The 26,512-nt window shown below is 40.6% G+C and overlaps 1 protein-coding gene across 1 annotated transcript; it reads right to left on the bottom strand.

Moving 5' to 3' along the window:
• Positions 1–330: 330 nt before the first annotated feature.
• TMEM41B (transmembrane protein 41B) lies at positions 331–10,903 on the bottom strand. Its single transcript, XM_086613057.1, has 7 exons — positions 10,822–10,903; positions 8,751–8,868; positions 7,534–7,662; positions 5,682–5,775; positions 4,686–4,790; positions 2,988–3,126; positions 331–2,116 (listed from the first exon to the last, which is right to left on the bottom strand). Exons 1-7 carry the CDS (start codon positions 10,901–10,903, stop codon positions 1,947–1,949), a joined length of 837 nt encoding a protein of 278 aa, XP_086469183.1. The 3' UTR covers positions 331–1,946.
• Between the last annotated feature and the right edge of the window lie 15,609 nt (positions 10,904–26,512).

Below are 26,512 nucleotides of genomic sequence, written 5' to 3'. Positions count from 1 at the left end.
AGTAGGTAATTTATTCTGAGAGTTCATCTGCATGAAAAGTTAACTATGCAGAAAAGTAGGCTGTAAACCTACAGCAACTTCACACTCCGTAGTCCAGGAGACACTTGCTCACAACAGCTAAATTCACACTCAAGTTCACTATGGAATAAATCTCCTGGGTAGATGACCTCTGAGGTTGGAACTGTGGCAATATAAGTTATCACTGTTCAGTTTTAAATGCCAATAAAGTACACTTTTAGAGTAAATTCTAAACAAAAAACAATTGCTGAAGCTAAATGATCTAACAATAAACTTGCAAACAGAAGTGATATGAATTCTTTTATATACCTATGTAAAAAATACCATTTACTGTGCAGCCCAGATTTAAATAAAAGACAAACAGTGTATCAATAATATTTACTATATATTTACATGTAATACTGCAATGAAATGAAGGAGACAATTGACATTATGTTACAAAAAGAACAAAACTCTTTAAAGGTACCAGTACCTTTCACAATATCACATTTATGGAACTGTTCTCTTACATTTCAATGATCTATCATATGAGTTCACATGAGGATACAAACAAACAAACTCTTGAATTGGGGCATATGCTAATGTCTCAACTCCCATTTCAGCAAGATACTCCAGGGGCACCAACGTAAAGCATATAAGCAGCAGTGGTTTCAGTAGCATGAAATTTAAACGTGCACCCCAGTTCCTTGCTGATCAGGGCCTCATTTTATGGGACTCCACTGACAATAAGACAAAGTACAACAGTCATAAGCATAGAAGGGGAGGTATCATATACCTTATTGAGTGCATATATATACTTTTACTTAAAGTTGAATCATAACTAGTTGCCCATTGCTAGTTACCGACTAACCAGACAATGGAATCATCCTTTCAATTTTATATACACGTGAGCCTTCTGTTACCTGATGCTTTGAACATTATTTGGAATCAGCTCTTCCATAAGAACTGCACCAATTTGCGTACCTGACATTTCTAGCTAATCAAGCTGCAATGGAAAATTTTATGCCCTTTACATATTGCTTAAGAAACGGTAATATTACACTGCTTAAACTTATAAATTTTTTAAATTATTTGAGAACTAAGAGGTTTATATAATCATATGATCATTTTCTTAAATTGGCAGGATAAATCTATGCAAGTGAAATATTGGCAAAATAATAGACATTAAAAATTAAAATTAGAACTTCAAAATCATCAGCTAGCCATGGTAAAAATTCTAACCTGCTCTTTCCCTTCCTCTATCCTCTCCCAAAATAAAACTTTACGGAGGATGAGAGGGAATGATGTGACACTGCCTTTGTTAATCCAGTTAGTAAAGCAGATATAGGTTCAAGTATTTAAATCCACACAGCACTAATAAATAGAAGTAAACAATCAGGATAAGAATATCACTGTAGTTAAAGTACTGCGAAAAACCTTTGTTTCTGAGTGAGCACCGTTATTATATCACGCTATTATTTTGGAATTCCAACAGGAAAAAAAAAATTTAAAATATTGTTGATGAGAAATGTACTCAGACCAGATCACATGCAAGTCTACAGAGAATGTTACAAAACTGGACTAAATAATGAAGAATTTTTTCCTGCAAGTTTTAGAAAGCATTATCTGTAGTTTATGTCTACATTACAATTTTTGCTCTGCAGATAATCAGAGCAAAGTGTTACACCTGTGTTTTCACTTCCCTCATCCTGAGGGCCCCACACACACCCTCCCAAAGTAAAACAATGGTGGTTTGGTTACAAAACTATATGCAGTACATTTCTGAACACAGTTCCTTCTATTTTAGGCCATGTGTTCATTTAAAGACATTCTTATCAATTACCAGCCTCCCCTTTAATTGCTTAAGATCCAATAGAAAAGCAAATATACAAATATCAGAAGTGCTGATCCTGAGATGAAGTATGGGCAATTCTGGTCCAGTTCGATCCTCATTCAAACTTCTGTTTCAGTTTCTTCTGGAAGACAGCTGGTAGGATGGAGAGGATGGCTAGAATCATGAGAACAAAAACAGAGTTCCAGGAAACAGCTTCCCCTGCTGTTGTAAGTTGGTACAGCGTTGTTCCTGCCTTAATGGCTACAAAAGATGGCGGGGCCACACCTGGAGCACGGAATTAGCAAGGTAGGAGGATAAAGGAAGAAAAAAATCTTGTTAGGGTGAAAAAATTGAAAAAAAAAATCATAAACCAGTCATTCAGCTTTTAACACCAAAAATTTCGGACTTCGTTGCTTTGTATTTTTATTTTTTTAAAGAGGTGAGTAAATACAAAATTCAAAGACAAAAGAACCTTATCAGAAGAACTGTTTTAATGGCATTTTTAGTATTTTTAACAACTCAAACACAGAAGACTAAAAAAATAATCTCTGCTCTTTAGACTCTGCAGATTTCAAGTTATGTCTCTACAAACTGATTTTTTTTTTTAAAGTTCATAAAGGAAAAATATGGATTGTTTCCTAACCAGATTAAAAAGTATTTGCAAAAATATGCCAGTTGCAAACTAAAGCGTTCAGCACTACATTAGTTAAATTACTAATTCACTCCTAGGAAGATATATTATGATGAACAAAAGGGAGTGGGAAGGGGAGAAACAATCCTTCAAATCAAAGTCCCATACATCTTCACATAACTATGCTCAGCTCAAAATAGGAGCATATGGAAGTTCACAGAAGTATTACAGTCATGAAGTGGAACAAAAAGTTACCAACAGAGTGTTCACGTAACATATGTTTCCTTAAGCAAGTAATTAAGCCTGGGTTCATTACCTCTCATCCAGTACATCAGAATACTCCTGACTACTAAAATCTTTTGATGCTATAAGCGCCACACATCGAAAAGTAAAAAAAACATATTCTTGTGCAATCGTTCATCTGTCCACTAAGCGGCAATCTCTGCTGAACACACATACAGAGAGCAGCAAACAACAACCCTTCTGGCTACCCCCAAACTGCAGTTCACTACCCAGAATTCTTACCTAGAAAAGTACCAATGAAAAATACTTTCAATGGCACATTAATTACAGGAGATGCGATATTGATAAACCAATTGGGAAGAAAAGGTGTTATTCTCAAAAATATTATGTAGTTAATGAGGTGTTCTCTGTGTCGTTCAACCTGCCAAAAACAAAACCAGAAATAAATTCAGAAAAAAAAGAAAAATCACTGCCTTGAAAACACACAATTATTTTACTACTAGATGTTTGTTACGGTTTCCCTGTGTATCTTTTGTAGAAACTTACAAGTTCCAAGCATAAAAATTAGTTAAACAATGAGTGACTCAAGGAAGAGTCACCAGTGAATCACCTGTCAAACAGTACTGAAGTTAGTCTGGAAATACCAGTCTGTGGTAGAGCATGTGTTGATGTGTCTGAATCAACCAACTTAAACAGCAAACATGTAATTCAGAGCAGCAGCTCCCTAAACTTTAGCACAGCAACCTCTGCTTGTCTAACTGTAGTCCATTCAACACGGCCAGCTTATCCTATTCCTAAAGCTTTTGCAGGAACTAGCAATGAAGTTTGTTTCTCAACCCATTCTGTCCAACTCAGGATCAAACGTGAAATCACAGCTGTATTCCACACTTGGAAACTTACTCCAGTCACGGCTCTAAAGTTCATCAGGTGGCTGCTACCAACACAGTTGCAAAACCTATCTACCCATACATTAGAATGCCTAGCATTACCATTGACCCAGGAGCAGTAATACCACTATGGAGTTCTTTAATCTCCAGGACAAATACATAAACATTGATTAATCCTGCATATAAAATGTTTTAGCCCTCAAAATGCAAGCATGATATAGTCCAATTAACCTGTAAACAGTGAGACATGAGCTGCACGTGTTAATTACATAATTTTAAATCACACATCCAGTTCTACTAATGGCAATAGTAACCCTTGGCTACACAGAATAGCCTCAAGATTATACTGCAATATTAAGATCTACTTGGGTCAAGAGTTAAAATATTGCTATATTATTTAATAAGGTCAGTTGTGCTGGACACAAGTCCACATCTTATCTAATGAGGAACAAGTTTAAAATATTTTTACTTGATTCAAAAATCTTGGACAGAGTACAATAGTAAGTTGTGCTTCATACTTGCCAAAAAAACCCAAACTGTTTGAACATGTTTCAGAGTATCAAAGCAAGAGACATGAGGTCAAATAGTAATCACACTATGATTTTTGTACGGCAAAAGTCTTTACCTTCATCTGACAACTAACACTTGCTGAAACTAATGTTACCAGATATTGTTAAGAGAAAGTTTCTAAATGCTCCAACCACAATAACATCTTAAAATTGTTTTGCAATCAGACATACAGCTACAGGTTTTCTTCCTCTATAAAAACCACAAACCTGGCTTTCGTTAGTTCTGATGCTTAGAGAGCTATTACTTGAAATTGAAACTGGAGAGGTTTCCTATTGACATTAGCTAACCAGAGGGGTTATCAGTTGCACACTCTTCCTAGGTAGAAACAACTTCCTCACAGGAAACACCATAAAATCAGAAATACTGCCCACTGTTTAAAAACACTCGGAGAATGTAACAGTGCGAGAAAGGAATCAGGATCCTTTCTTTGTAACTAGATACATGGGCATGAGACCCTCTAGTTTTCCATGCCATTCCACCATATGCTTTTTATCATAAATTTTAGCATCTCTAGAAACTTTACCTGTTCTGACCATTTTACTGCTTTTTCTGTTAAATATCTGTATACAACAGGACGTCCCACTAGGTATGAAAGCATATAGCAGAATGAGGCTCCAAGTCCTGAGCACTGGGGAAAAAAACAAAACAAAACAACAACAACAAATGAACAAACAAGCAGAAACCATAATTAATCTTTGCCTCATATCCCTATCAATTACACTGGCTGGATAAAGCCTGCTTCTATGCAGCCCTCCACTGAGGCTGAAAGGCTCTCCTTCAGCAGTACGCACACACCTCCCCAAGAATGTGGCTGACCCAAGACAGCTTCTTTATTTCCAAGGTATTTAGGTCAATCTTAAGTAATCAACATTGTCTATTTTGAATGTTATCAGTTAACACTGAGTGCTTCGGCAGTTTCATTTTAAGGTGTTGAACAGTGAAAGCTTTGCAAGTAAGGGGCACGATGGCATTAAAGAGATTCAAACTTGAAAATCCATCAACTTGGTCCTCCATACCTACTCAATTATCTTATTCTTACATTCTAAGGATCACTGTGCATGTTTTGTATATGACATTTTTTGAAACTTGTCAGTAACATACATTTCATACCTTAAATTAAGCTTCTTGGGTATTTAAGCCATTTAAAAACATGTGTTTTACAGTTCAACAATAAAAATGCAGAAATCGTGTTCTGACGTTACAATCAGGTTCTGGTGGATGCTAGACAAATTTAAAGTACAGGAAACTCTGGCTGATTAACACTCAGGTGCCTCCATTATTGAGAAAACTTGGAGAAACATTTTAGTGTTTCGGATCATCACCTGATGCTACAGTGAATTTTGTAGGTAATTTGCCATTCTCACAACAGAGTTGAATGAGAACTCATTAATCCTCAGAAACTAAAGTATACCTCTACTTCACTCAGACCCTGATAATTTCAAAGAGGAAGCTGTCCAGATTCTTGGTTGCATTCCAACTAAATAGAAATATATGCCCTCAAACTATTTTCCATGCTTACCAGACAAACAAGAAATAAAGCCAGCGGAAAGGGATAAAGAAACCCTGACAGGATACTGAGAAATATAGACCCAGGAATAGCAAACGTTTGCAAGCTGGATGCATCTAAGTTAAGAAAATAAGCATTTTTTAAAAGCTACCCAATTCTTAATTTTGTAAACAATCAGGATACCTATTGCAATTAGAAAAAGCATAAATATAAATAAGCATCGCCTCTAAAGATTTTTACTTGAAAATACATTTGCAGAGTAGAACAAGAAGCCCAAGCACAGAGAAAACAAGGGGTAGATTGATCATTAACACATACAAAAATAAGTCACTAAAAAATAAAAGCTGTACTACATTTTTCTCTTTATCTGTTCTATAATTGACAATGGGGATTTATTGCGACATTACAGGAAAACATATACTTCTGATTTTACATTGTTGACTAGAGATACGCAGATTTCAGATATTCTCTCTGAAAAGTTCACAGAACTGTCCGAGCCATAACTACTATGAGTTTGGTGGAAGACTAACATGCATGAAGGCAACTACTACTTCTTTACAAACAGGCATGGTGCAATCACTAGATAACTATGAAATATTATCACCAATTTCAGTTAGAATTTTTCAAAAAGGCAAAAATTAAGTTTCTGCAGCAAAAGCTAACAGGCTGTTGAGCTTAAGGCTTGCTAGACATACTTGAGACTATGATATATTGCCCACTTTGGACAGAAATCTTACAAAGCAAAAAAAAATCTGCACACTATTTTATCTTCTAAGTTGAATTGACTGAAATATCAAAAAGCCAAATAATCTTCCTTAAGTCCATTTCAACCAGTACAGCTTTTTCTAAGCAAGCGTCAAAGTTCTGTAATAACTGTAACATTCTTGTCAGCTGATCACAGTCTGCTGCTGAGACAGTAATTGTCATCACATCAGGGGCTATAGAGCAGTTCAACAACCAGCCAACTCTGTTCTACATCTCGTTAATATATAAACTAACACTTTATTTTTCTTCATAAACCTATTATTTGTGAACTACAATTAAAAAGAAGGAGCTAGAGGATAATTACTAATGGCACATACAGCACTGATTTTTCTCCAAGTTACGAAAGCCTCCTGCATTAAACTATGAAACAGATCTCTCATACAGCTTTTAAAAGTTATTAACCTTTAGTTAAGTGTTCCAGTCAAGAGTGTGTTTAATGATTACTTAATATATTCAACACTCAGGAAAAAGAAATTAACACAGAACACAAGTAGCCTTTGTGTCTCCCTAGGCAGAAAGTACTTCAGAAATTTAGAGCTCCCTAAAAGGAAACAGAGATTTGGTTTTTGACTGTTGGCACAGCAGAGACAAAAGAAGGCTCGAAACGCTTTCCTTTAGAAATGCCGTTAAATATTCTGTAAATTACCCTTATACGGCACTTTTGAACGTCTCAGTGAAGAGCAGTACAGTAGTCTGTTTTCCTTTAGAATCAACACCAATTTCTAACCGGCAACTCAGTTTGCCAGTAAAAAAGTTGGCGCAACACTAAAACGAGAGCAAGTCTAGTATCAAAGCCAGAATATTGTCGGTAACAGACACAGTCGAGGTGAAGCTGCATGCAAACCCCCAACAGCAGTTACAACTATACGTGCATGCATCAGTTTCCTTCTACTCCTGTAATACAGCCCAAAAAGCATACTGAAACACAGATGAAATGTTTTTAAGTTGAAAGATTTTGGAATATTTGTGCCTATTTATAAACACATCTAGGTATGTTAGCCTTCTTCACCCATGATTAAGAATTTCTAAGTTTGTATTTTTCATTTTTCAGACAAACATGACTGCATCAAAACTGCTTTTTGTAACAGAAAAAGGATACAAAACATATGTGGCAAAATAAGCCACTAACACTTGAACGTAAAACGTGTCCTTGTATTTGGACAGGACTTTTCCCAAGGCCTTTGCATCATCCATATCTCTAGGAACTTTTATACATTCTCTTTCTTCTCTGGAGAGGGGAAAAAAAAAAAACAAACAGGAACAGTGGTAAATATCATCAGACAGTATAGTAAAATTACTTACTGAATAGCTAGATAGATACACTACATCACTAAACTACAAACTCAGCAAACAAACCACATAATTGTTGTGACGTTCTCAGATGAACACTTCAGATTTACAGTGCGTTTCGTATTAGAAAATCCTCAATTTTAGATATTAGCAAAACATTTTTTAACTGATTACAATAATCTGCTTCGTTACTAGGATATTATTTTTTTTCTTACCAAGTACCAATCAAAAAGAAATAATTACTCAAACCAAACCTTGGCAAATGAACAACAGCCAACGTTTCAGCCAAACCCAACTGTAGCTACCTCAACTCCAGGGTCATAACATTTGAAGTGCAGCAAAGAGTGGCAGAGCTTTACCTCACAAACAAACAAAGCTTTAAGAGCAAAATCTCATGTGACACCTTAATCTGGTGCAACCCTGGGCAGCACAGCTGAGTGTCCTCTCTTCCTCTGTATCAGACTTAGTGATTGGACTGTTGCAAACTGAACTTGTTGAGCAAGTTAATCAGACAGAAAATTAACTACTAAAAGAAAAAAAGAAAATTGTCAGACAAGCAGACTTCCATCTTGTCAAACTATCTACCTTCCCAAAAAGAGTACTAGATGCAACAAAAAGGAGAAAAGGAGAAGACGAAGCTAAGATATGAAGGAAGAAGGATGCACAAGGAATTTTAAAATAAACCTAGCATGTTTTGGCTCTCAACTGAAGCAGGTTAAGAAAGTAGTGAGCCACCATTGCTAATGTGACAGGAAGTAACTTCTCAAAACATGGTATCTCAACTGCACAACAGAAACCCTAGGTCAAGTACAACTCTGTTTACACAGATCTGACGAGTTAATATTTCAGTGTTAAGCTTTGTATCCTGACATTCTGGGTTATAAACTCAAATTCCCATTTAAAAAAATAAGGTTATGTCTATAATAAACTCATGGCAGTTTAAAGATCACTTAACCTCATGTAGGCTCCTCTACAACTCAATACTGAATGAAAAGCAAATAAATTAGTCTTTTCTGACATACTTACTCACTAAGTTGTGGGAAATTTTTATATACCAGGAACATAAGGAAAGCAGCTGATAAGAAGATGGACACTAAAATAAGTAGCGATGTCCGAGCTGATCCACCTTCTGTCTGAGCTTTCCCTGAAATGGAACAAAAACAAAGTTAAAAAGAAAACAAAACAACAACAAGAAAACAACATCTTACAACAGATTTCAAACTCGTATTTTCAGGAAACATTAAGGTAAGCTCTCTATGGACATGATCTTCCCATCAATGCTTTCATTAAGAACATATACAACAGATTGCTCACATTCCCTGAAAGTTTTCAAACAAATTTGAAGTTCTTACACTGGCAAACATCCCACAGAAGTCAACTTCTATTATCTGTAAAAATTTAAGCCTCAATGATTCTAATTAATAAATAAATTTGTAAAGAGAAAAACAGTGCAAAACAAAGTAAGCCAAACGTACTTTTTCCATTTGCAGAAACTTTCTGCCAGTCTAGTTAACTAGACATTTAATTTAAAGTTAAATCTTCAGTATGTACAATACAACTTTGAAACATGCTCATTAACAGATTTTTTTTTTTTCTTTTTTTTCTCCTGAGAAAGAACACCAGGCACAGCCACTAGCCAGTTAGGTGAGACACACTCATCAGGAGAAAACATACGTGCACACGCACACACATCAGCCTGGGATTAGTTCTCAGACTTCGGAATTATGCATATTTCACACTCACATAAAAAGGCTTCTCTTGAAATATGTCTATGTAAGTTTTTATTAGCTTTTAAATTCTTCTGTAAAGGAAGTAATGGGAGTACAATAAGTGAAGCAATTCCATTTTAAGCCTCTTCTGGAGAGGGACTTTTTCCAAGGGCATGTAGTGATAGGACAAAGGACAATGGATTTAAACTGAAAGAGGGGAGATTTAGATTAGATAGAAGGAAGAAATTTTTCACTCAGAGGGTGGTGAGGCACTGGAACAGGTTGCCCAGAGAAATTGTGGATGCCCCATCCCTGGAAGTGTTCAAGGCCAGGTTGGATGAGGCTTTGGGCAACCTGGTGTAGTGGAGGGTTTCCCCGCCCATGGCAGGGGGATTGGAACTAGATGATCTTTGAGGTCCCTTCCAACTCTAACCATTCTATGATTCTATACTTCGGATTTTTACCACCACCATATATATGCAACACACCGATTAGCACAGAGGCAGCTACACAGACGAAGAATTTTAAACAGAGAAACAAACAGCAAGAACTCTCTGCCTCCACGCTGGGGTCCGTACGTGCGCACGAATTAACACGCTCCCCTCCGACGCTGCGAGGCGAGCACGGCTCTGCATCGAGCGGCGCTCCCGGCCACCTGCAGAACACACGGACGCCGGGGCTGCACTTCCATTCGCAGGCGGCGGTGGCCTGACCGCAATGCCAAGGCGCGCCACTCCAGCGGGTCGCGCTGCCACCTCGCTGTTGTGAAACACAGCGAAAGGATGATGAAACCCACAGACGAAGCGGAGCCGGCCAGACCAGCTGGCAGTTTTACTCGCTTTCATGTTGTTTGGTTTTTTTTGGGTTTTTTTTTTGGTTTTTTTTTTTGCTTCGAGGTCAGCATGATCCCACAGGTGTGCACTGGCTCTGCTACGGCTGAAGGCGGCATCCACGCAGCAATTGCAAGCACGACTACCTCACCCGTGATTCTAACATCTTCCCCAAAAGGAAAACAGATAAACCAACACACAAAAACAATAAAACCCCGAAAAACGAAAACTGCGCTTTCTGCCACCGACACTTTTGGAATTACGGCTATGCCGGTAGTGGAATAACACACACACACGAACCCACGCGTGTTTCCTCACTAGCGCGTGTGCGGGGTGGGCTCCTGCCCCATTTCGGCCCCCGGCCCCCGCGACGGGAGTTCGCTCCCCCCCCCTCAGTCCCCCCCCCAACCACCCGCCCGCGCGCGCGCCCCGGGGACGTTGCCCGCTGCGCCCGGACGGGCGCAGCGGGCAACGTCCCCGGGGCACGCGCTCCCGACCGTTGGCAGGACGAGGTCGCGCGCTCCCACCGCCCCCAACCCCCCCCCTCCCCCCCGGCACCTTCTAGAAGCTGCCGCTGGTGCCTGGCGCTCTCCGCCGCCCCTTGGCAAGGCCCGCGCTCCGCCGCCCTCCGCTGCGCCATGGCTCCACGTTACCGGAAAGGCCCGCCGGCCGGCGAATCGGGCCCCGGGCAGGCCTCGCCGGCACCGAGAAGCCGCGGGGAAGAGGCGGGACCGACCGCTCCTCCTCACCCCCACCGGGTCGCGGTCACGCTCCCGCCCCCATGGCCGCACGGCGCATGCGCCGCTCCGAGGTGGCGCTTTTATGAGGGGCATTACGGCTTTGCGCTTCTGCGGCGTGCTATACGGGACCACGTTTGGACTTTCACCTCATCAAATGCGGCGGTGCGTTAGTGACGGCAAATACGGTAACACCTCCTCCCGGGCGGCTCTGGGACGGGGCGGCGCTGGAGCAATGGTGGGCTTTCAGGACAAGGAGAAACCTTATTTAATTTCTGCAGGTAGGGATTTAGGTTTTTCGAGACGGTTTGCCCTCTCTTTTGAAAGGAAAGCTTCAGTGCGCCGTTTCAAATGAGCCGGATTGCTCTTTCCCGGGAAGAAAGAGCACTCCAGCCGCCTCGAGGTTTTCTTCAGGTCTCGTCCTGTCAGTGAGAAGGTTTGGAATCCCTCAGGAAAGCTAGAGCGTCATGTCTCAGCGTTCACAAATTCCTTGGCATTCAAGCCGAGTCTGACCTCGAAGCACCTATTTCCTCATGCGATCTTTTGGCAATAGGGCATCTTTGAACCTTTCGGCTCTCCCCGCCAGCGAGAAGTGTTCGAGTGAAGTGTTCCCCGGGGAGAGCACTCGGAAACTGTGCGGGCAGCACACGTTGCATGAGCTCTGGGCAGACTTGTTGGCTCCGGAGATAGTGTGTGCCACCCTCTCCCCTTTTCCGGCTGTATCTGCTTGTAAATCTCTAGCCCTTCTTCGGGGACTCTGTCTAGAAAGGCAGCTTTCATGACAGAGCTGGACACCATTCTAAGATTGAACTTCAGCCTCATTTATCTGAATACTCTGGCTGCAAGTATATACCGTGGTTAAACATGTCTTTTAAAATTGCTTGTGCAGCATACAACAGATAAGTAATTTTATAGCAGTGGAATTTTACAGATTGTGTTTCCTGAGATCATAGATCTTTATAAAGCAGTGAGGAAGATGCAGTTCAGCACACAGCAGACCTCTTAAAAGTGCTGCTTTGTTGCTACACTGTGTTACACTTGTGTTACAGTGTAAGTGTCTACAGGAAGTTGATGATTCATGTAAGATCTAAATAGTCTAATATGCAATTACACAAGTACAGCTTCTACCAAATCCAGTGGGAGGAAATAATCCAAATTATAAATTGTGACCAGATTCCAAATAAAGCTTCAACTCATGAGCAAATTCCTCATGAAGCTTTAATTTACTCAGAATTTCTTACGTTTAGAGACAAATTATTTAAAAGTATTTCATTAAATCATGTAATTCACTGTTTTAATACTTTTAATTGATATTTCAGAAAGCCTAGTGCCCTGAGGAGCCAGTCAGGTCTATGAACTTGTTGCTCTGGGCATTGGTGCCAGATGACAGAGCCCTTTGTTTTTTTCAAGCCCTTTCACTAGAAAATTGTACATACTAGCAAGATGGGAATTGCTGACACAGTAGCAGATAGCATTTTTTCCCCTATTGTGAACGCACATCATGTTTGTCATCTCTCTTTGATATCTCATTGCTTCTGGTACTCCAGGTAAAATGATGCAAGCACTGAGGCTTCTTTCTTGTCTGGATGACTTCTGACAAACATCAAATAGATACTAAACTGAAGAATGTGGAAGTAAAATTGTCCATCAAATTATCATGCAAAATATGATGCAGAAAAGTGTTTACCAAGTCATCCTGAAACAGAGGAGAAAAAGCACATACTGAAAGATGTAAATAAAATACATACCACGATTAAAAGCTGCAGATTCTAATTGCTGCCAGGGCTCTCTTTTTACTTTAGTGTAGTGGTTTGTATGGTTTGGCATGTTTGTTGTTCAGTAATCACTCAGAGCAAAGGAGTCAGGCAGAGCCTGCTTCAGTGGGTGTCTGACTTGTCTCTCACCGGCTTTACGTTGCGTCGCCCTCTGTGCTACCCAAGTGCAGGTAACCTGACAGCACAGGTTAGGCTAACATCTGACGCTTGCTAAATTCTCTACCAGTCCCCACTGTCCAAGACACCACAGTAAGGCATACAACGAACAATTAGCGCAATACAAATTCGCTCCATGATTCCCCTTCTGTTCAGTACTATGTGGCCTGCGGATGGCTCCAGGACGCTGACTCTGCAGTAAGCTCCCAGTGTTAGTATATGTCTCATTAAAAATAGAAAAGATTAATCAACTCAGTGTTACAGAGCTCCAGCTTTCTGAATTGCAGCCAGAGTGAAATTTAAGGATTCATTAACTGGATCACTTTGAAGTTGAAATATACTGCATTAGTGATGTTTGTTAGACTAGATTATCAGAAGACTCAGACTCTGTGTTTTATGCTGTTCTTCATTACCCTTGGGGGAGGATACTGCTGTTGTGAATGTGTTGGCTATTTTACTAAACTTTGAAAGTGGTGTTTAGTGTCTGCTGACAATTTAAATAGTCACCTCCAAACACCTCCACACCTAACAAATATCAGCAGAACCTCTGCGTTTACTCAGGAAAAAAAAGAGACATGTCTGGGAATGTTCCTTAGGACTCACAGTGTAAATAAAATAACTCAGAACTCTATTTAAAACATTAAATTAGATTCATTTACTAGAAAGAAAGCAAAGAATGAAAAATTACCACCGTAAGCCACATCCCTTATGTGTTCAGAAGAGAAAGTTTTGTTAACTGCAACTCAGAATCACTCAGAGTGATCAAGGAAACTTTTGACACATGGTTGAGATCAGCACTGCCAGAAACAGCTTGACTCAACAGTGTACTGAGAACAATAGCTGTGGACTGAAAATAGATTTACTCTCTTCACGTATAAAGTATTCCTTATACATAATGTATAACTCTATAAACAACATAAAATCTCCTCTGTTTTTGGATTTTCTTTCTAAGCCCCTCCTGACACGGAACATCTGCTGCACAATACTTTCTTCAGCAGAGAAAGAATGATAGAAGTGCTCTGGTCTCCAGTTGGAGTTTGCTCAGTGGCTTTACCAGAGGGAGCAGCACTTTCTATATTCAGAGGCTACAGACTGAATGAGGCAATTACTCACGAGCTTATATGAATTTTTTTTTTGGAAAATATACCTTGAACCCAGAATATGAGTTCTTTCAAATTATATGTGAACCAAAAGGAAAAATGCTTTTTGACCTGCTGGAAAGAAACAAAGTATATTGACAATACTAGGGCGGCAGCTAAGTGGTCAGCTATAGGAAGTCACTTTCTTCTGTGGGTGGTTGGATGGAATGTTTTATTTTTATCAAATTGAAAGAGCTGCCTTCCCACAGTACGAAAACTTGTATTTGCGTCTTTTTTAAATCACACCGAGATGGTCTGATAGAGCACGAGTCACATGGCTGAGTCACTGACACTGCCGATGCTTTGTAGACTGAGTCATGCTAATTGTCAGCAAGAGGAAGAAGGAAGAGAGACTGAGAGTGATCCTACTCCTGAGAGCTTCTAGCTGAAAATACCAAAAATGGGAGCATTAATCAATAAGTAAATCATACATATAATCTCTTGAGGAGGGGAAGTGCAGATTTAGAACCCTTTTCTTCTGCTTTCCTCTATTACTGTCTTCTTTCTGACCACCATAAAGAAAAGTGCATTGTTTTAACGTTGTTATTATGTATAAATATGGCAGAAATTATTGTGTTCCAACTAACTGTTTAAACTTTAGAATAAGCAGCTCATTTTACTTTACACAGAACCGGAGAGAAGCAGTAGCTTGTGAAATGAAGTTGTAACAACCTGAAAGGCAGATGACAACAGAGCTCACCTCGCTGCCTGAGACCACTCCCAGGAAAGCAACGGAAGGCTCAGCAGTTACATTTAGCTGGACAACCTACCAGGTTCAGAGTGCCCACTATTGCCCATGCCCCCTCGTCAGCCGTGGCTGGGATCCCTGGTGGGATGGGGGAGAGAATCAGATGGGTAAAGGTAAGGAGACTCATGGGTCGAGATAAGAACAATTTAATAATTGAATAAAATTAAAATAATAATCATGATTGTAATAATAATCGAATATAAAAAAGAGAGATGCACAGTGCAATTGCTTACCACCAGCTGGCTGCTGCCCAACCTGTCACCAGCTAGCGATTGCAGAGGAGAGAAATCCCAAACTGCAATCCTGGAAGAGAGAGAGAGAACTTCCTGGCCAATCCACATTTATATGTTGAGCAGAACGTCATAGGATATGGAATATCCCCTTCACCAGTTTGGGTCCATTGCTCTGGCTATGCTCCCTCCCAGCTTCTTGTGCACTTGCACACAAGCAAAGCATGGGAAGTTGAAAAGTCCTTGATATCTCAGAAACAACTAAAATGTCAGTATGTTATCAACATTCTTCTCATACTAAATCCAAACGCAGCACTATTCTAGCTACTAAGAAGAAAATTAACTCTATCTCAGCTGAAACTAGGACAATAAGCATCTACGCAGAAGGCAAGTCAGGATGGAATGCACTGATTCAAATTAATAGAAAATGTCACCAACAAGTGAGATAATAGAAGTAAGCCCGTATCTGTAGCTGGATAGCTCTGTTTGTGCCAATGAATGATTAGAATATTTTGGTGCCAGAAGGAGAGTTAATGAAAGCTTTTATTTATAAAAGTCAGTGCTCAAGGACAGAAGCTGAAAAATGATTAAATGACAAGAGAAAGCAAAACTTGTAAGCATTAAAATCAGTTGAATCTGAACTCAGGAATCATAAATGTTCAGATTAGTTTCTCTCCTGGTATTTTTTTTTAATAGAAGGTATGTTTCTTAACTCCTGTTGTTCATTTTATGTAAAATAGTACATTTTATATACATACTGTACATATGTACATACTGTATGTACATATTGTACATATGTACCTACAATATATTGTACACAGATTTATGTGTGAATGTACAAAATGCAGATTTTTAATAGTGTGTACCTATTTTCATTAGTGCCTAATTAATTAGAAACACAGTAAAACAGATAGGTGTGTTTCTATCCTAAAGGTAAAAATAAAAGCCAGATTCTCAGTTCTGATGCAACTTTTGTTCATAATTAATAGTTCGTAGATAACCTTAAATAGCCAGCTACGTTTTTTTGTTCTATTGCTTGTGCCAATGGTGTGCATGAAATGGGGAAAGAAACTTTTCTGGTTAGTCTGCTCATATCCTATATTTGAATGCAAGAAGACAGAAATTAAAGGTTATTTTGTCTTGCTGCAAAGTAAGTGTGAAACGTACCCTATAATAATCTATGCCATCCCAACTAAGGGTCATGAAAGCTCCGTCAGGTTCCCTAAATGTAGTACCAATCTTTAGAGACCTTACTTCTGATTCTCTTTTTTTCCCTTGGACTCAGAAAACACTTTCTCTAAAAAGTCAAAGCTCTTATTAAAAAATACCAGGAAAAGAGGGAGTTCTCATCACAGTACAGGGAATCTCAAATGTCCTCCTGACAGAAATAACTAACTTGCTGTTTGTAACAGGAAGAGGGCTGAACAACTCCACCTCACTCTGTCAGTTACCTCATCCTAACTCGGTCTAGCCTACAGCATCTGAGTTCTGGGAACAAGCACAGGCAGAAAATATGTTAGAGTTCAGCCAACGTCAGCTCTTTAAGATAGGTAGCAAGGGAAATGAAAATATTTCCAAAGCAAGAAATCTTCCTGGCACCTTATGCTTGCTCAGTGTCTTCTTCTTCAAAGCTCTCTGCAGGCACCTGTGGAGCACAACACAACCCACCCGTAACGGAGCACGGCGCTGCGGGGGGAGGCCGACGTGAGCAGCCGTCCAGATCACGGGCAGGTAGGTAAAAGGCAGGCAGCGCAAGAGGAGAGAGAGCCTGAGGAGCTGCAAGGAGAGTCCTTGTTTGACTCCAAAACAGCTGCGCAAGGCTTCAGCCAGGCAGTGCTTGTCCGCAGGTGAGGTATTTACAACCCGGCATTTATGACTTGTGATAGCTATCGCATTGGTAAATTTCCATGGCGAGAATATATGTGCCCTTATTCTGGGATACACCCATTACTTGTGATTTATATTTAATACTAGGTTAGGATTAAAAGTAATGACCAAATTTAAACTCTGTCTACAGCTGAATTTATACTAACATAGCTGAAAATTCAAATATTCCTTCTAAGGAGGACTATGTTCCTTCAAGGATTCCTTCTAATTTATAACAATAAGGTAGCTGAACATACTTGTCTGCAGGGCAAAAGTTCCCAAATCTGTTATTCCATGCTGATAAAAACACTATATTGATCTGATCAAAGACTCATTTTAATTTCTCTTTAGGTGCCATTACATGCTTTTCAGACTGTTTTTGCAGATTCTGCCTCTACAAACGCGGAATTGGAGTTCCAGCTCAGTTAAACTGAGGCTTAGGATAAGGCTTGGGGTGTTGCAGAAGTTTCTGTCTTTTGATTCTTGTTCTTGGGCACACAAATTCAAGAGGAAGGGAGTGAATAGTGAACTTGAGCAGGGACCTTTGATCTTACTGATCTTACTCTGTGTTCTTTTTGCTGGTTTATCCTTTGTTGGACTAATTCCTGAACTGCCTCCCTGTATGGCATAGAGGTGTTCAAAAGTAAGAGTGGGAAGAGTGTACTGGCAGAAATAAACAGTCAGAAGTGGAGATTTCCGGTGCCCATTTAAACAGCCTGTGTCTGAGACTTTTCTATCCAGTTTTAACCCCATCATTTACTGTCCCCTTTTGTGGGCCAGGTCCTGTTCCTGATGTAACTGCATTGCACTGTCCAGCCATATGGGCCCGTAACATGCCTTATCTGGAAAGCTGGGGGTCAACATGAAGGTATCTCACAAAGATCATTGGTCTGGACAGCCAGCTTCAAGGCCACCTCCCACTATTGAACATCTACTGGGGTGTGTAGCCTTTGACAGTGTCTAATCTGCTGGAGTAATGACAGGAATTAATGCTGCAAAGTGCAATCAGGCGGTTTTAAGCTGCTTTTTCCACTATCCTCACAAAGTCCCAAGTGAGGGACCTGCTGGAACTCACTGAGACCTGAGTGACCTCCTTTTGCTGCCAGGTTCTTACAGAGTAGGCAAGGGGTCAGATCATTGTAACTGCCTATTGATGTTTCCTTTCCACATTTTGCGTTCTCACTGTAAGCAGGCTCAGCAGGTTATGCTGTCATCAAGAAAGCTTCCTTTTATCCTAGTTGCCCTGAATTGAAGTCCTAGCTCTGTCCCCTAATGCTAAGAAAGAAGCCAGAGCAGAAAATGTGTTTATAAAAAATAATTGAAACTAATAAGATACAAAGTGAAAGATAAAAAATGAGAACTTGTTGAGGTCTGAACAGAAACCAGTTCAGCTTCCTCGTTTACTCTACAGCTCTCTTGGAATGTGGTCTTTACACAACACACCACTTGGTTACCTGAACTGGGTTACCAGTCAATTGCCTAATGGTATTACAGAGTCAAGTGGTTAAATTATCAGCGATCATCTTTCATGTCGCGCTCTGAGTGCAGTTTTAATCATCTTTGGAGTTAAGTAGTAAATGCATTTGGCTGGAAAAGGAGGAGCAAATCAGCAGTATGGGCACATAGTTTTGAAAAACAGACCAATAAGCGTAAATTAACACTTGCTTGTTAATTGCATGTCTTCTCATTAATTACCTAAATAACAGAACGACCTTAAGCAGTGTGACCCAGATTATGGTAACCACGCCTGGCAAAGGAGAAATCATAAGTCGGAGCTTTTCAGAAATGCTGAGTATCTGACTTCTGACCTCAGCTTCTCTGAAATTTGGTCTTAGAATGTCTCAGTGTAGCACTATGTCATGTGACCTGTGTTCCTAGGGTTTTATGTTCCAGGAATACATTTCTCTCTTACCTACATAACTTGGTAAACAATGTTTTGTCACACAGAGGGAACATGGTTCTGGTCTGACGGCAGAAGCAGCCTGTTTTCTGTGACACAAGCCTTACACACCATACTGGGTAGTGCTATGAGTGACAGGGCTGCTAGTTTACTCATCCTTCTTCCAACTCCTATGAAATCATCAGCTTGAAGTTCTCCTGCTTTTAGTGTTTCTTTTGAACCTATTCTTATCACCAGTGTACCTGCAACTCATAGCAGGTTGGGTGATGAAAGCCATTCACTGCTCATGCTCTGAGAGCCAGGATCATTGCAGAGACATTACCTAGAAAGTACGCGCGTACCTGTGTGTGGGGAAGAATAGGTAGTTCATCACACAGTCATACAAATGCAGAGGCTCTTTCTCCTGCTCACAAGGGCCATTTCTCACAGCATTGATGCACAGCATACAGGGCCATCAAAAATAGCTGGCACTAGAGGCAGTGGCCCTGCTCAGGAGAGAAAGCGGGTGATGGCAGAGCCTGTCAGAAAGCGCCTGCTGTACAAAATACTGCAGGAGAACGGTATGCTCAGGTAGCGGAAGGTTTGTTTCTGCAGTTTTTCCCAATTTGCACTGGAAGCCTGAATGAGCATTTTCAAAATTAAATGCACCTTACTTTTCAGGATTAATAATTTTCAGATTTAAATCTGAAAGGGTTTCTGAGGGTGGAAGCGGAGACAGATAGCCTGGGAGGAATACAGAGAAGCTGTAAGAGTGACCAGGGATCAAGTGAGGAAGGCTAAAGCCCTGAAGGAATTGAATTGGCAAGGGATATAAAAAGCAACAAGAAATGCTTCTATAGGTATGTAGGGGACAAAAGGAAGTCCAAAGAGAATGTAGGCCCCCTCCGGAAGGATACTGGTGCTCTAGTTACCCGGGACATAGAGAAGGCTGAGGTACTTAATGAATTTTTTGCCTCAGTCTTCAATGGTAAAGCCTCTTGTCTTACCACCCAAGCTGTGGAAAGAACTAACAGGGACTGTGAGGATGAACCACCGCCCACTGTACTTGAAGACCAGGTTCGAGAACATCTGAGGAACTTGAGGTGCACAAGTCCATGGACTTGATGAGATCCATCCGCGGGTCCTGAAGGAACTGGCGGATGAAGTTGCCAAGCCACTGGCTATTGTATTCGAGAAGTCGTGGCGGTCTGGCGAGGTCCCCGATGACTGGAAGAGAGGGAACATAACCCCCATTTTTAAAAAGGGGAACAAGGAGGACCCGGGCAACTACAGACCGGTCAGCCTCACCTCTGTGCCTGGCAAGGTCATGGAGCAGATTCTCCTGGGAACCATGCTAAGGCACATGGAGAGCAAGGAGGTGGTGGGTGACAGCCAACATGGCTTCACCAAAGGCAGATCGTGCCTGACCAACTTGGTGGCCTTTTACGATGGGGTGACAGCATCGGTGGACAAGGGTCGACCAATGGATGTCATCTACCTGGACTTGTGCAAAGCTTTTGACACTGTCCCGCACGACATTCTTCTCTCTAAATTAGAGAGTCATGGGTTTGATGGATGGACCACTCGGTGGATAAGGAATTGGCTCAATGGCCGCACTCAGAGAGTAGTGGTCAACGGCTCAATGTCCAAGTGGAGACCGGTCACGAGTGGCGTCCCTCAGGGGTCCGTGTTGGGCCCGGCCCTCTTCAACATCTTTGTCGGTGACGTGGACAGTGGCATGGAGTGCACCCTCAGCAAGTTCGCCGATGACACCAAGCTGTGTGGTGCCGTTGACACACTGGAAGGGAGGGATGCCATCCAGAGGGACCTTGACAGGCTGGAGAGGTGGGCCCGTACCAACCTCATGAAGTTTAACCAGGCCAAATGCAAGGTCCTACATCTGGGTCGTGGCAATCCCAGGCATAAATACAGACTGGGTGGTGATTGGATCGAGAGCAGCCCTGAGGAGAAGGACTTGGGAGTACTGGTGGACGAGAAGCTCAATATGAGCCGGCAATGTGCTCTTGCGGCCCAGAAGGCCAACCGCGTCCTGGGCTGCATCAAGAGGAGTGTGGCCAGCAGGTCGAGGGAGGTGATTCTCCCCTCTACTCTGTCCCTTGTGAGACCTCACTTGGAGTACTGCGTCCAGTTCTGGAGCCCCCAACATAAGAAGGACATGGACCAGTTGGAGAGGGTCCAGAGGAGGGCCACGAAGATGATAAGAGGGCTGGAGCACCTTTCCTATGAGGACAGGCTGAAAGAGTTGGGGCTGTTCAGCCTGGAGAAGAGGAGGCTCCGGGGTGACCTTATAGCGGTCTTCCAGTACCTCAAGGGGGCCTACAGGAAAGATGGGGAGAGGCTGTTCAGGAGGGCCAGTTATGATAGGACAAGGGGTAATGGTTTTAAAATAGAGGGAGGTAGGTTCAGGTTGGATATTAGGAAAAAATTTTTACTATGAGAGTGGTAGAACACTGGAACAGGTTGCCCAGAGAGGTGGTGGATGCTCCATCCCTGGAGACGTTCAAGGCCAGGTTGGACAAGGCCCTGAGCAACCTGATCTAGTTGGAGATATCCCTGTTCCTTGCAGGGGGGTTGGACTAGATGACCTTCGAAGGTCCCTTCCAGCCCTAACCATTCTATGATTCTATGATTCTAAATAGCCTGACCAGCAGTTATTTACAATGTCGTCAATGAACCGTTGGTTGGGCCGCAGGCAAAAGACTTCAGGTTGGTTGATCCTTTGCTTTATTTCCAGGTGTCACTCAAGGTTTCAGAAGGTCTGAAGAGAGAGGTCAGAGTTTCTACTTTGGTTGAAAATTTCTTCTATCTTGGGGAGGAGGAAGAGAGGAAAAATCAAGGATCTTTGGAATAGAGACCAGAAAGAGAAAGATTGGAAAAAAATGACATAGTGTTAGACACATGATTGAGGAAGAAAATGTGTAACAATTCTGATGGGGAAAGGAAGATGGAGAACAGTGTTCAGGTATATGAGAGTGTAAACGAGACTGTAGAAGAAAGAAGGATAAGAAAAAAGGAAAAGTAGGAAACCTAGTATTACTTTTTCAAAAAAAGCGCAAAACTTTCAATGAAAAAGTTTAGAACATCTAAATATTTCCCATATTGTAAAGAGTCCCTGCAACTTGCAGATAAATTGCATGCATTACATTTGAGATTAGGAGGGGAAAAGTTAATAGGATGATTGTTTTTTTCCTGTTATGATGTGTTTCACAATTCACGAATGGTGGTCTAATCAGAGTGTGTGCAAATGTCATGCTATATTTTCTTCTGGTTGCTTTTCTGTGAAATACAAAATTTTCTGCAGTGAGAGTGACCAGTATTTCTCTTCATCTAAGGTCTAAATTCTTCCAGAACCTAAACGCTCATAACGAGTGAGCCAATAACCAATCCACAAAATACAAACCTTTCACCCTTGCTATATGAAACCACACACATAGTTTTTAAGAAATACATTCAGGTCATGATTAAACTAGTATTCTACAATGGAAAATAATTAAAATTCAGAGCAACATCAAAGGGGTCAGAATGTGTTTAATTGAAACATTTTAGAAAAGCTGCCAACATTATGAGAAATGAATTGCTGTACATGTATTCCTATGGGAAATTATTAAATTAATTGAAAAAGCTATAATATGACTGACAGCACTTACTATTCGTAGTAAATGAGCATCACAGAGTCAGTTGTTATCAGGATTAGAGATTAAATGAGGACAGTCTGATAAATATAGACTGTTTTCACCTAAGGCAGTTCTGTGAAGGGAACCATTTCCATCTTGAACATTATGCACTCAGTCCTAGACAAGTTTCCTGTCTAATAGCTTGGCTGAATGCAGAAATCCAGATCTACAAATATCTGTGATAAGGAAATTCACACATGTTTTTCTACTGCACACAATACTAGTTCCTTTTTGCCTGTGGACAGACTACGGATCAGCTTTTTGGCCCGCTTCCCACAACAAAATAAGCTAAAGCCAATGACTGCAGAAAAGACATGTCAGGTGCTTGGTAAGACATTATTATTTAATACAATGTAATAATTTCTGAATAGGCAGGCTAGTACAGAGAAATACAAGGAATCCACAGGAAGACTGATAAGTGGTTTTATAAGAACTAAAAAAAGCTGGGATGCTATTATTCTGTAGAAACCCTTGTTGTAGCTGAACCAGCATGTTTGCTTTTTTGTGTGGAATTACTTGCTATACTGGTGATACAATTTCATGCAAATACTTGAATAAACTTTCAGCTTGATTTAGCTGCAGCAATTCATTATTTTATCTTGTCAACACAGCAGAAACATGAATGAAAATTCATTTCACATTCTGAAGCAAGGAATCCTGCTCAGGAAAGGCCAGAAGTAGAGAACAGCAGAAAGCTGGCAAGCAAGAACCAAGGTGTTTGAGGAGCGCCGAGGAAGGAAGCTGACACAGCTCTTTGTTATCCTGAGAACATGATGTTGCCCTGCATGCATCGTTCACGTGCCTTCAAAAGGTGAATGAGGGCAAGTGTTTTCCACTTTGTTACTTCACAAAACACATGGAAAAGACACGGAGTCTTGTTCAGCCCAAAGACGGGGCATGTCAATATGGTTCTCAGTGTTTCCACACACAATCCCTGCCTTGCGGTTGCAGCTACTGGAATTAGCATGCAGCAATCATCAGGTGTGTTTGTCCCACAGGCCAGGCTAACTGAGCTAATTTTAATCTAGCTATTGGCTACCAAGAGCCTGGAAGCCACAGGATTATGAATTTCTGGGCCAGCTCTGTACTAACTGAGCTAGCCTCACTTGAAGATAATCCTAATACATCTGCGGCTGCTGCTCATGCCGGAGCTAACTAAGATAAAGCTGTGTCCTGTGTCTTTGTGTGTCAGGGGCAGATACCCAGCTGTAGCAACTTACACACCCCAGCTCACCCACCTATGATTCCACACAAACAGTTAGTGGTGCACCAACGGCCGTCAAGAAACACATGCATGCACCCACAGGTAAAGTTGAATAATATCAATTTCATCACTTGTTTTAATACCTATATTTCTTCAGCAGCTTACACACAGGTCACAAGGGGTCCTATGGTTTACCCTTCTCAGCATTCTAACCGCTTTGTTGAATAGGAAAATACGAATATTTACAACAATGTAACCCAATAGAAAACACATTCATCCCATTTGGACAGCCAATACAGATTTGTACAAGACTTGCCAAAGAATAAACAACTATGCATCACCTAATAAAAGTGCTAATCAAGTAACATCCAAATGCAAGTAAAAGAAGGAAATTAAAAGAATTTGGTCTCTATAACAAAAAATGTATTTTTAATACACTCAAATTCTAATAGTTATCTTTCCTCTATCTAGCAAACACACCATCTCCACACTTTCAACCCTAATTTTGTTATTTTTGTCTCTTTTAACATAAGCAGCTATCTAAGGCTTATGATCTATAGAGTACTTCTAATAGAAAAGTAATGTGGTGAAGGAGTCAAGGTACTTCTGTGAAATCCTGTTTATTTTAAAAATAGTATCAAAAGTTGTGCTGCACTTAGTTGTAGCAGCAATCAAACAGAAAGGGGTAATATGTTTGGGTTTTTTAGTACTTGTAAGTAAATTTTCCAGCTATTTGCCACTCACAAACTCTGTATCTAATCTAGTTTTTCTCCCAGTCAGCTACAGGCACTTCCCTGCCTGCCTCTGGTGTTTCTTTGATGCCTTTATTATGCTTCCTCTTAAGCAGACGGAATTCACCAAGCGACAGTCAGTCTCCTTTATTTGCAGTCAGACCCAAAGAAACGCACTTGGCCACGTAGCTCTGATTCTTCACCTGCCCTGTGTGGCACCTCTCCTCTTTAACACAGTTCTGACTATTTCAGCTATATATTCCATTAAAGGAACTGAACTGGTTTTACATTTTTCCTCCATAGAAGGGCTTCTTTCCTATCTACCTGCTTCCCCTGTATTATGCAGAAATCTGGTAACTATACCCTTTCCATATACTGTACTCTTCTGAAAGAAAAAATGTTTACATGTCAAATGGGGTTGGGAGTAGAGAGGATATGCCTAATTGCCTGGCCTAAATTTTTAGTCTTAAATTTGGCCATAGAATGGATTTTAAGGGTATCTGTTTGGCATTGGACAACTGTCATCTTGAACTTGCTATTTATGAAAATTGAACAGGAAAGTTTTAGAGGTTCAATTTTTTAATTTAAAGATGAACTGTTATTCATATATTGACTTAATAGTACTATATAACTGTCTCCTCAAATTTAGAAAGGACAGAGGGAAAGGTAGATCTGAAAAGCTGGAAAAGTAAGACAAAGAAATATTGTACCATGCCAGCAAAAACAAAACATGTTTTCTTTTTTATAATAAATTCCTAATAAATTCCAAATGTGCAATTAAGACTGTGGTCATCTCCAGAGGTCAATGTATTTATCTGATTTCTTAGCCTTGGATGAATGTTACCACAGCCATTTGATGTCATTCATATTGCATAAGTCATGATAGACTTCGTTGATCACTTCATCCCCTTACCTCTTTCTATACCTTCTTTTCCTCTATCACTTTCTTCTTTTTCCACCTCTGATATTCTTTCTCTCTCTTTTCTCCTTTTGCTGCCTCCAAATTCGTGCCTTCTCTCCTCTCATACAACATCCTCACTGCTACCGATGACATCAATGCTGCTAACCATCTGTGGAAAACTGCATAGTCTAAATACCTACTGGCAATTTAGGGAAACGGAACTTCCCAACGCACTAGCTTGTGGTGTCACCTCACAGTAGCATTGGAACTGGTGGCCAAGGGTGTGGGCAGCCCCGAGCACACCAGAGGCTCCTCACCATGGCCTTGACTCCCCTGGCTGCCTCACAGCTTCCCTGGCTGCCAGGACTCTAGAAATGCTTCATAGGCAATCACGTCTGCTGCTGAGGAGCCATGCTGGCACACTTTCTAAACACAGATGTGTTACGGAGGGAACCTGCCTAGAATTGTACAACTGGAATGCTATGTTACTAGATTACTAAAATTTTTAATGTATGTATGTAGTTCCTCACAAATGAAAAGCTTTTCCTCAGTGCTGAGAATTATTCTGAGTGGAATTTTAATATAATAAAATCCTAGTCCTGTTCTACTGTGCTCATTGTTATTTAATCAATTTAAATGGAACAGGATTATAAAGACTGAAATAATTCTAAACAGGACTAGCTTGAACTCTCTGTCTTACTAAATGGAAAGAAATACTATACTTTGATAAATGTACATATAGGTTGCATAAGGCCTCACTTGAACACATATTTAATAATACAGCTAAAGTTATAGCTTAAATGTACTTTTTTACTCTTAGGAAGTTTCAGAAATTTTTTGTCTGTTTGCCAGCTTGAATGTTTTCCACAGCTATTTCTGAACAATTTCAGTTACTGCTATGCCTTGGCTGTAAAAACCGCATTAGAAAGCTTGTGGGTTAAAAATCAGTATCCGCTTGAACACTACTAAATCATGGATGCACATCCCTTGCTTAGATTTTCTACAAATTTACTTCCTCAAAATTTCAAGTCCACATTTCATTTGGTCCACAGGTGTCTGTTTTAGGAACAATCATAAAAATGAGCTAGGGGTTCTTCTTAAGGAATGGTAAGGACATACTTGTTTTCTTGCGAAAATAAAACAAAACCATGCCCATGAGCCATAAAGAGAAAACATTCTTGGAGAACA

Source organism: Tauraco erythrolophus, chromosome 6 (assembly GCF_009769465.1).
Source record: "Tauraco erythrolophus isolate bTauEry1 chromosome 6, bTauEry1.pri, whole genome shotgun sequence".
Classification (NCBI taxonomy): Eukaryota; Metazoa; Chordata; class Aves; order Musophagiformes; family Musophagidae; genus Tauraco; species Tauraco erythrolophus.
This window is presented reverse-complemented; position numbering and strand designations above follow the sequence as displayed.

What these genes read in the sequence shown, in the direction of transcription:
- TMEM41B (XM_086613057.1), bottom strand. Translation starts at nt 10,903, where the DNA reads ATGGCGCAGCGGAGGGCGGCGGAGCGCGGGCCTTGCCAAGGGGCGGCG. An exon ending in TATTTTGCCACATATGTTTT is followed by an intron (nt 5,776 to 7,533) that starts GTATCCTTTTTC and finishes AGATGCATCCAG; the next exon opens with CTTGCAAACGTTTGCTATTC. An exon ending in CTTTATTTCTTGTTTGTCTG is followed by an intron (nt 4,791 to 5,681) that starts GTAAGCATGGAA and finishes TTTTTTCCCCAG; the next exon opens with TGCTCAGGACTTGGAGCCTC.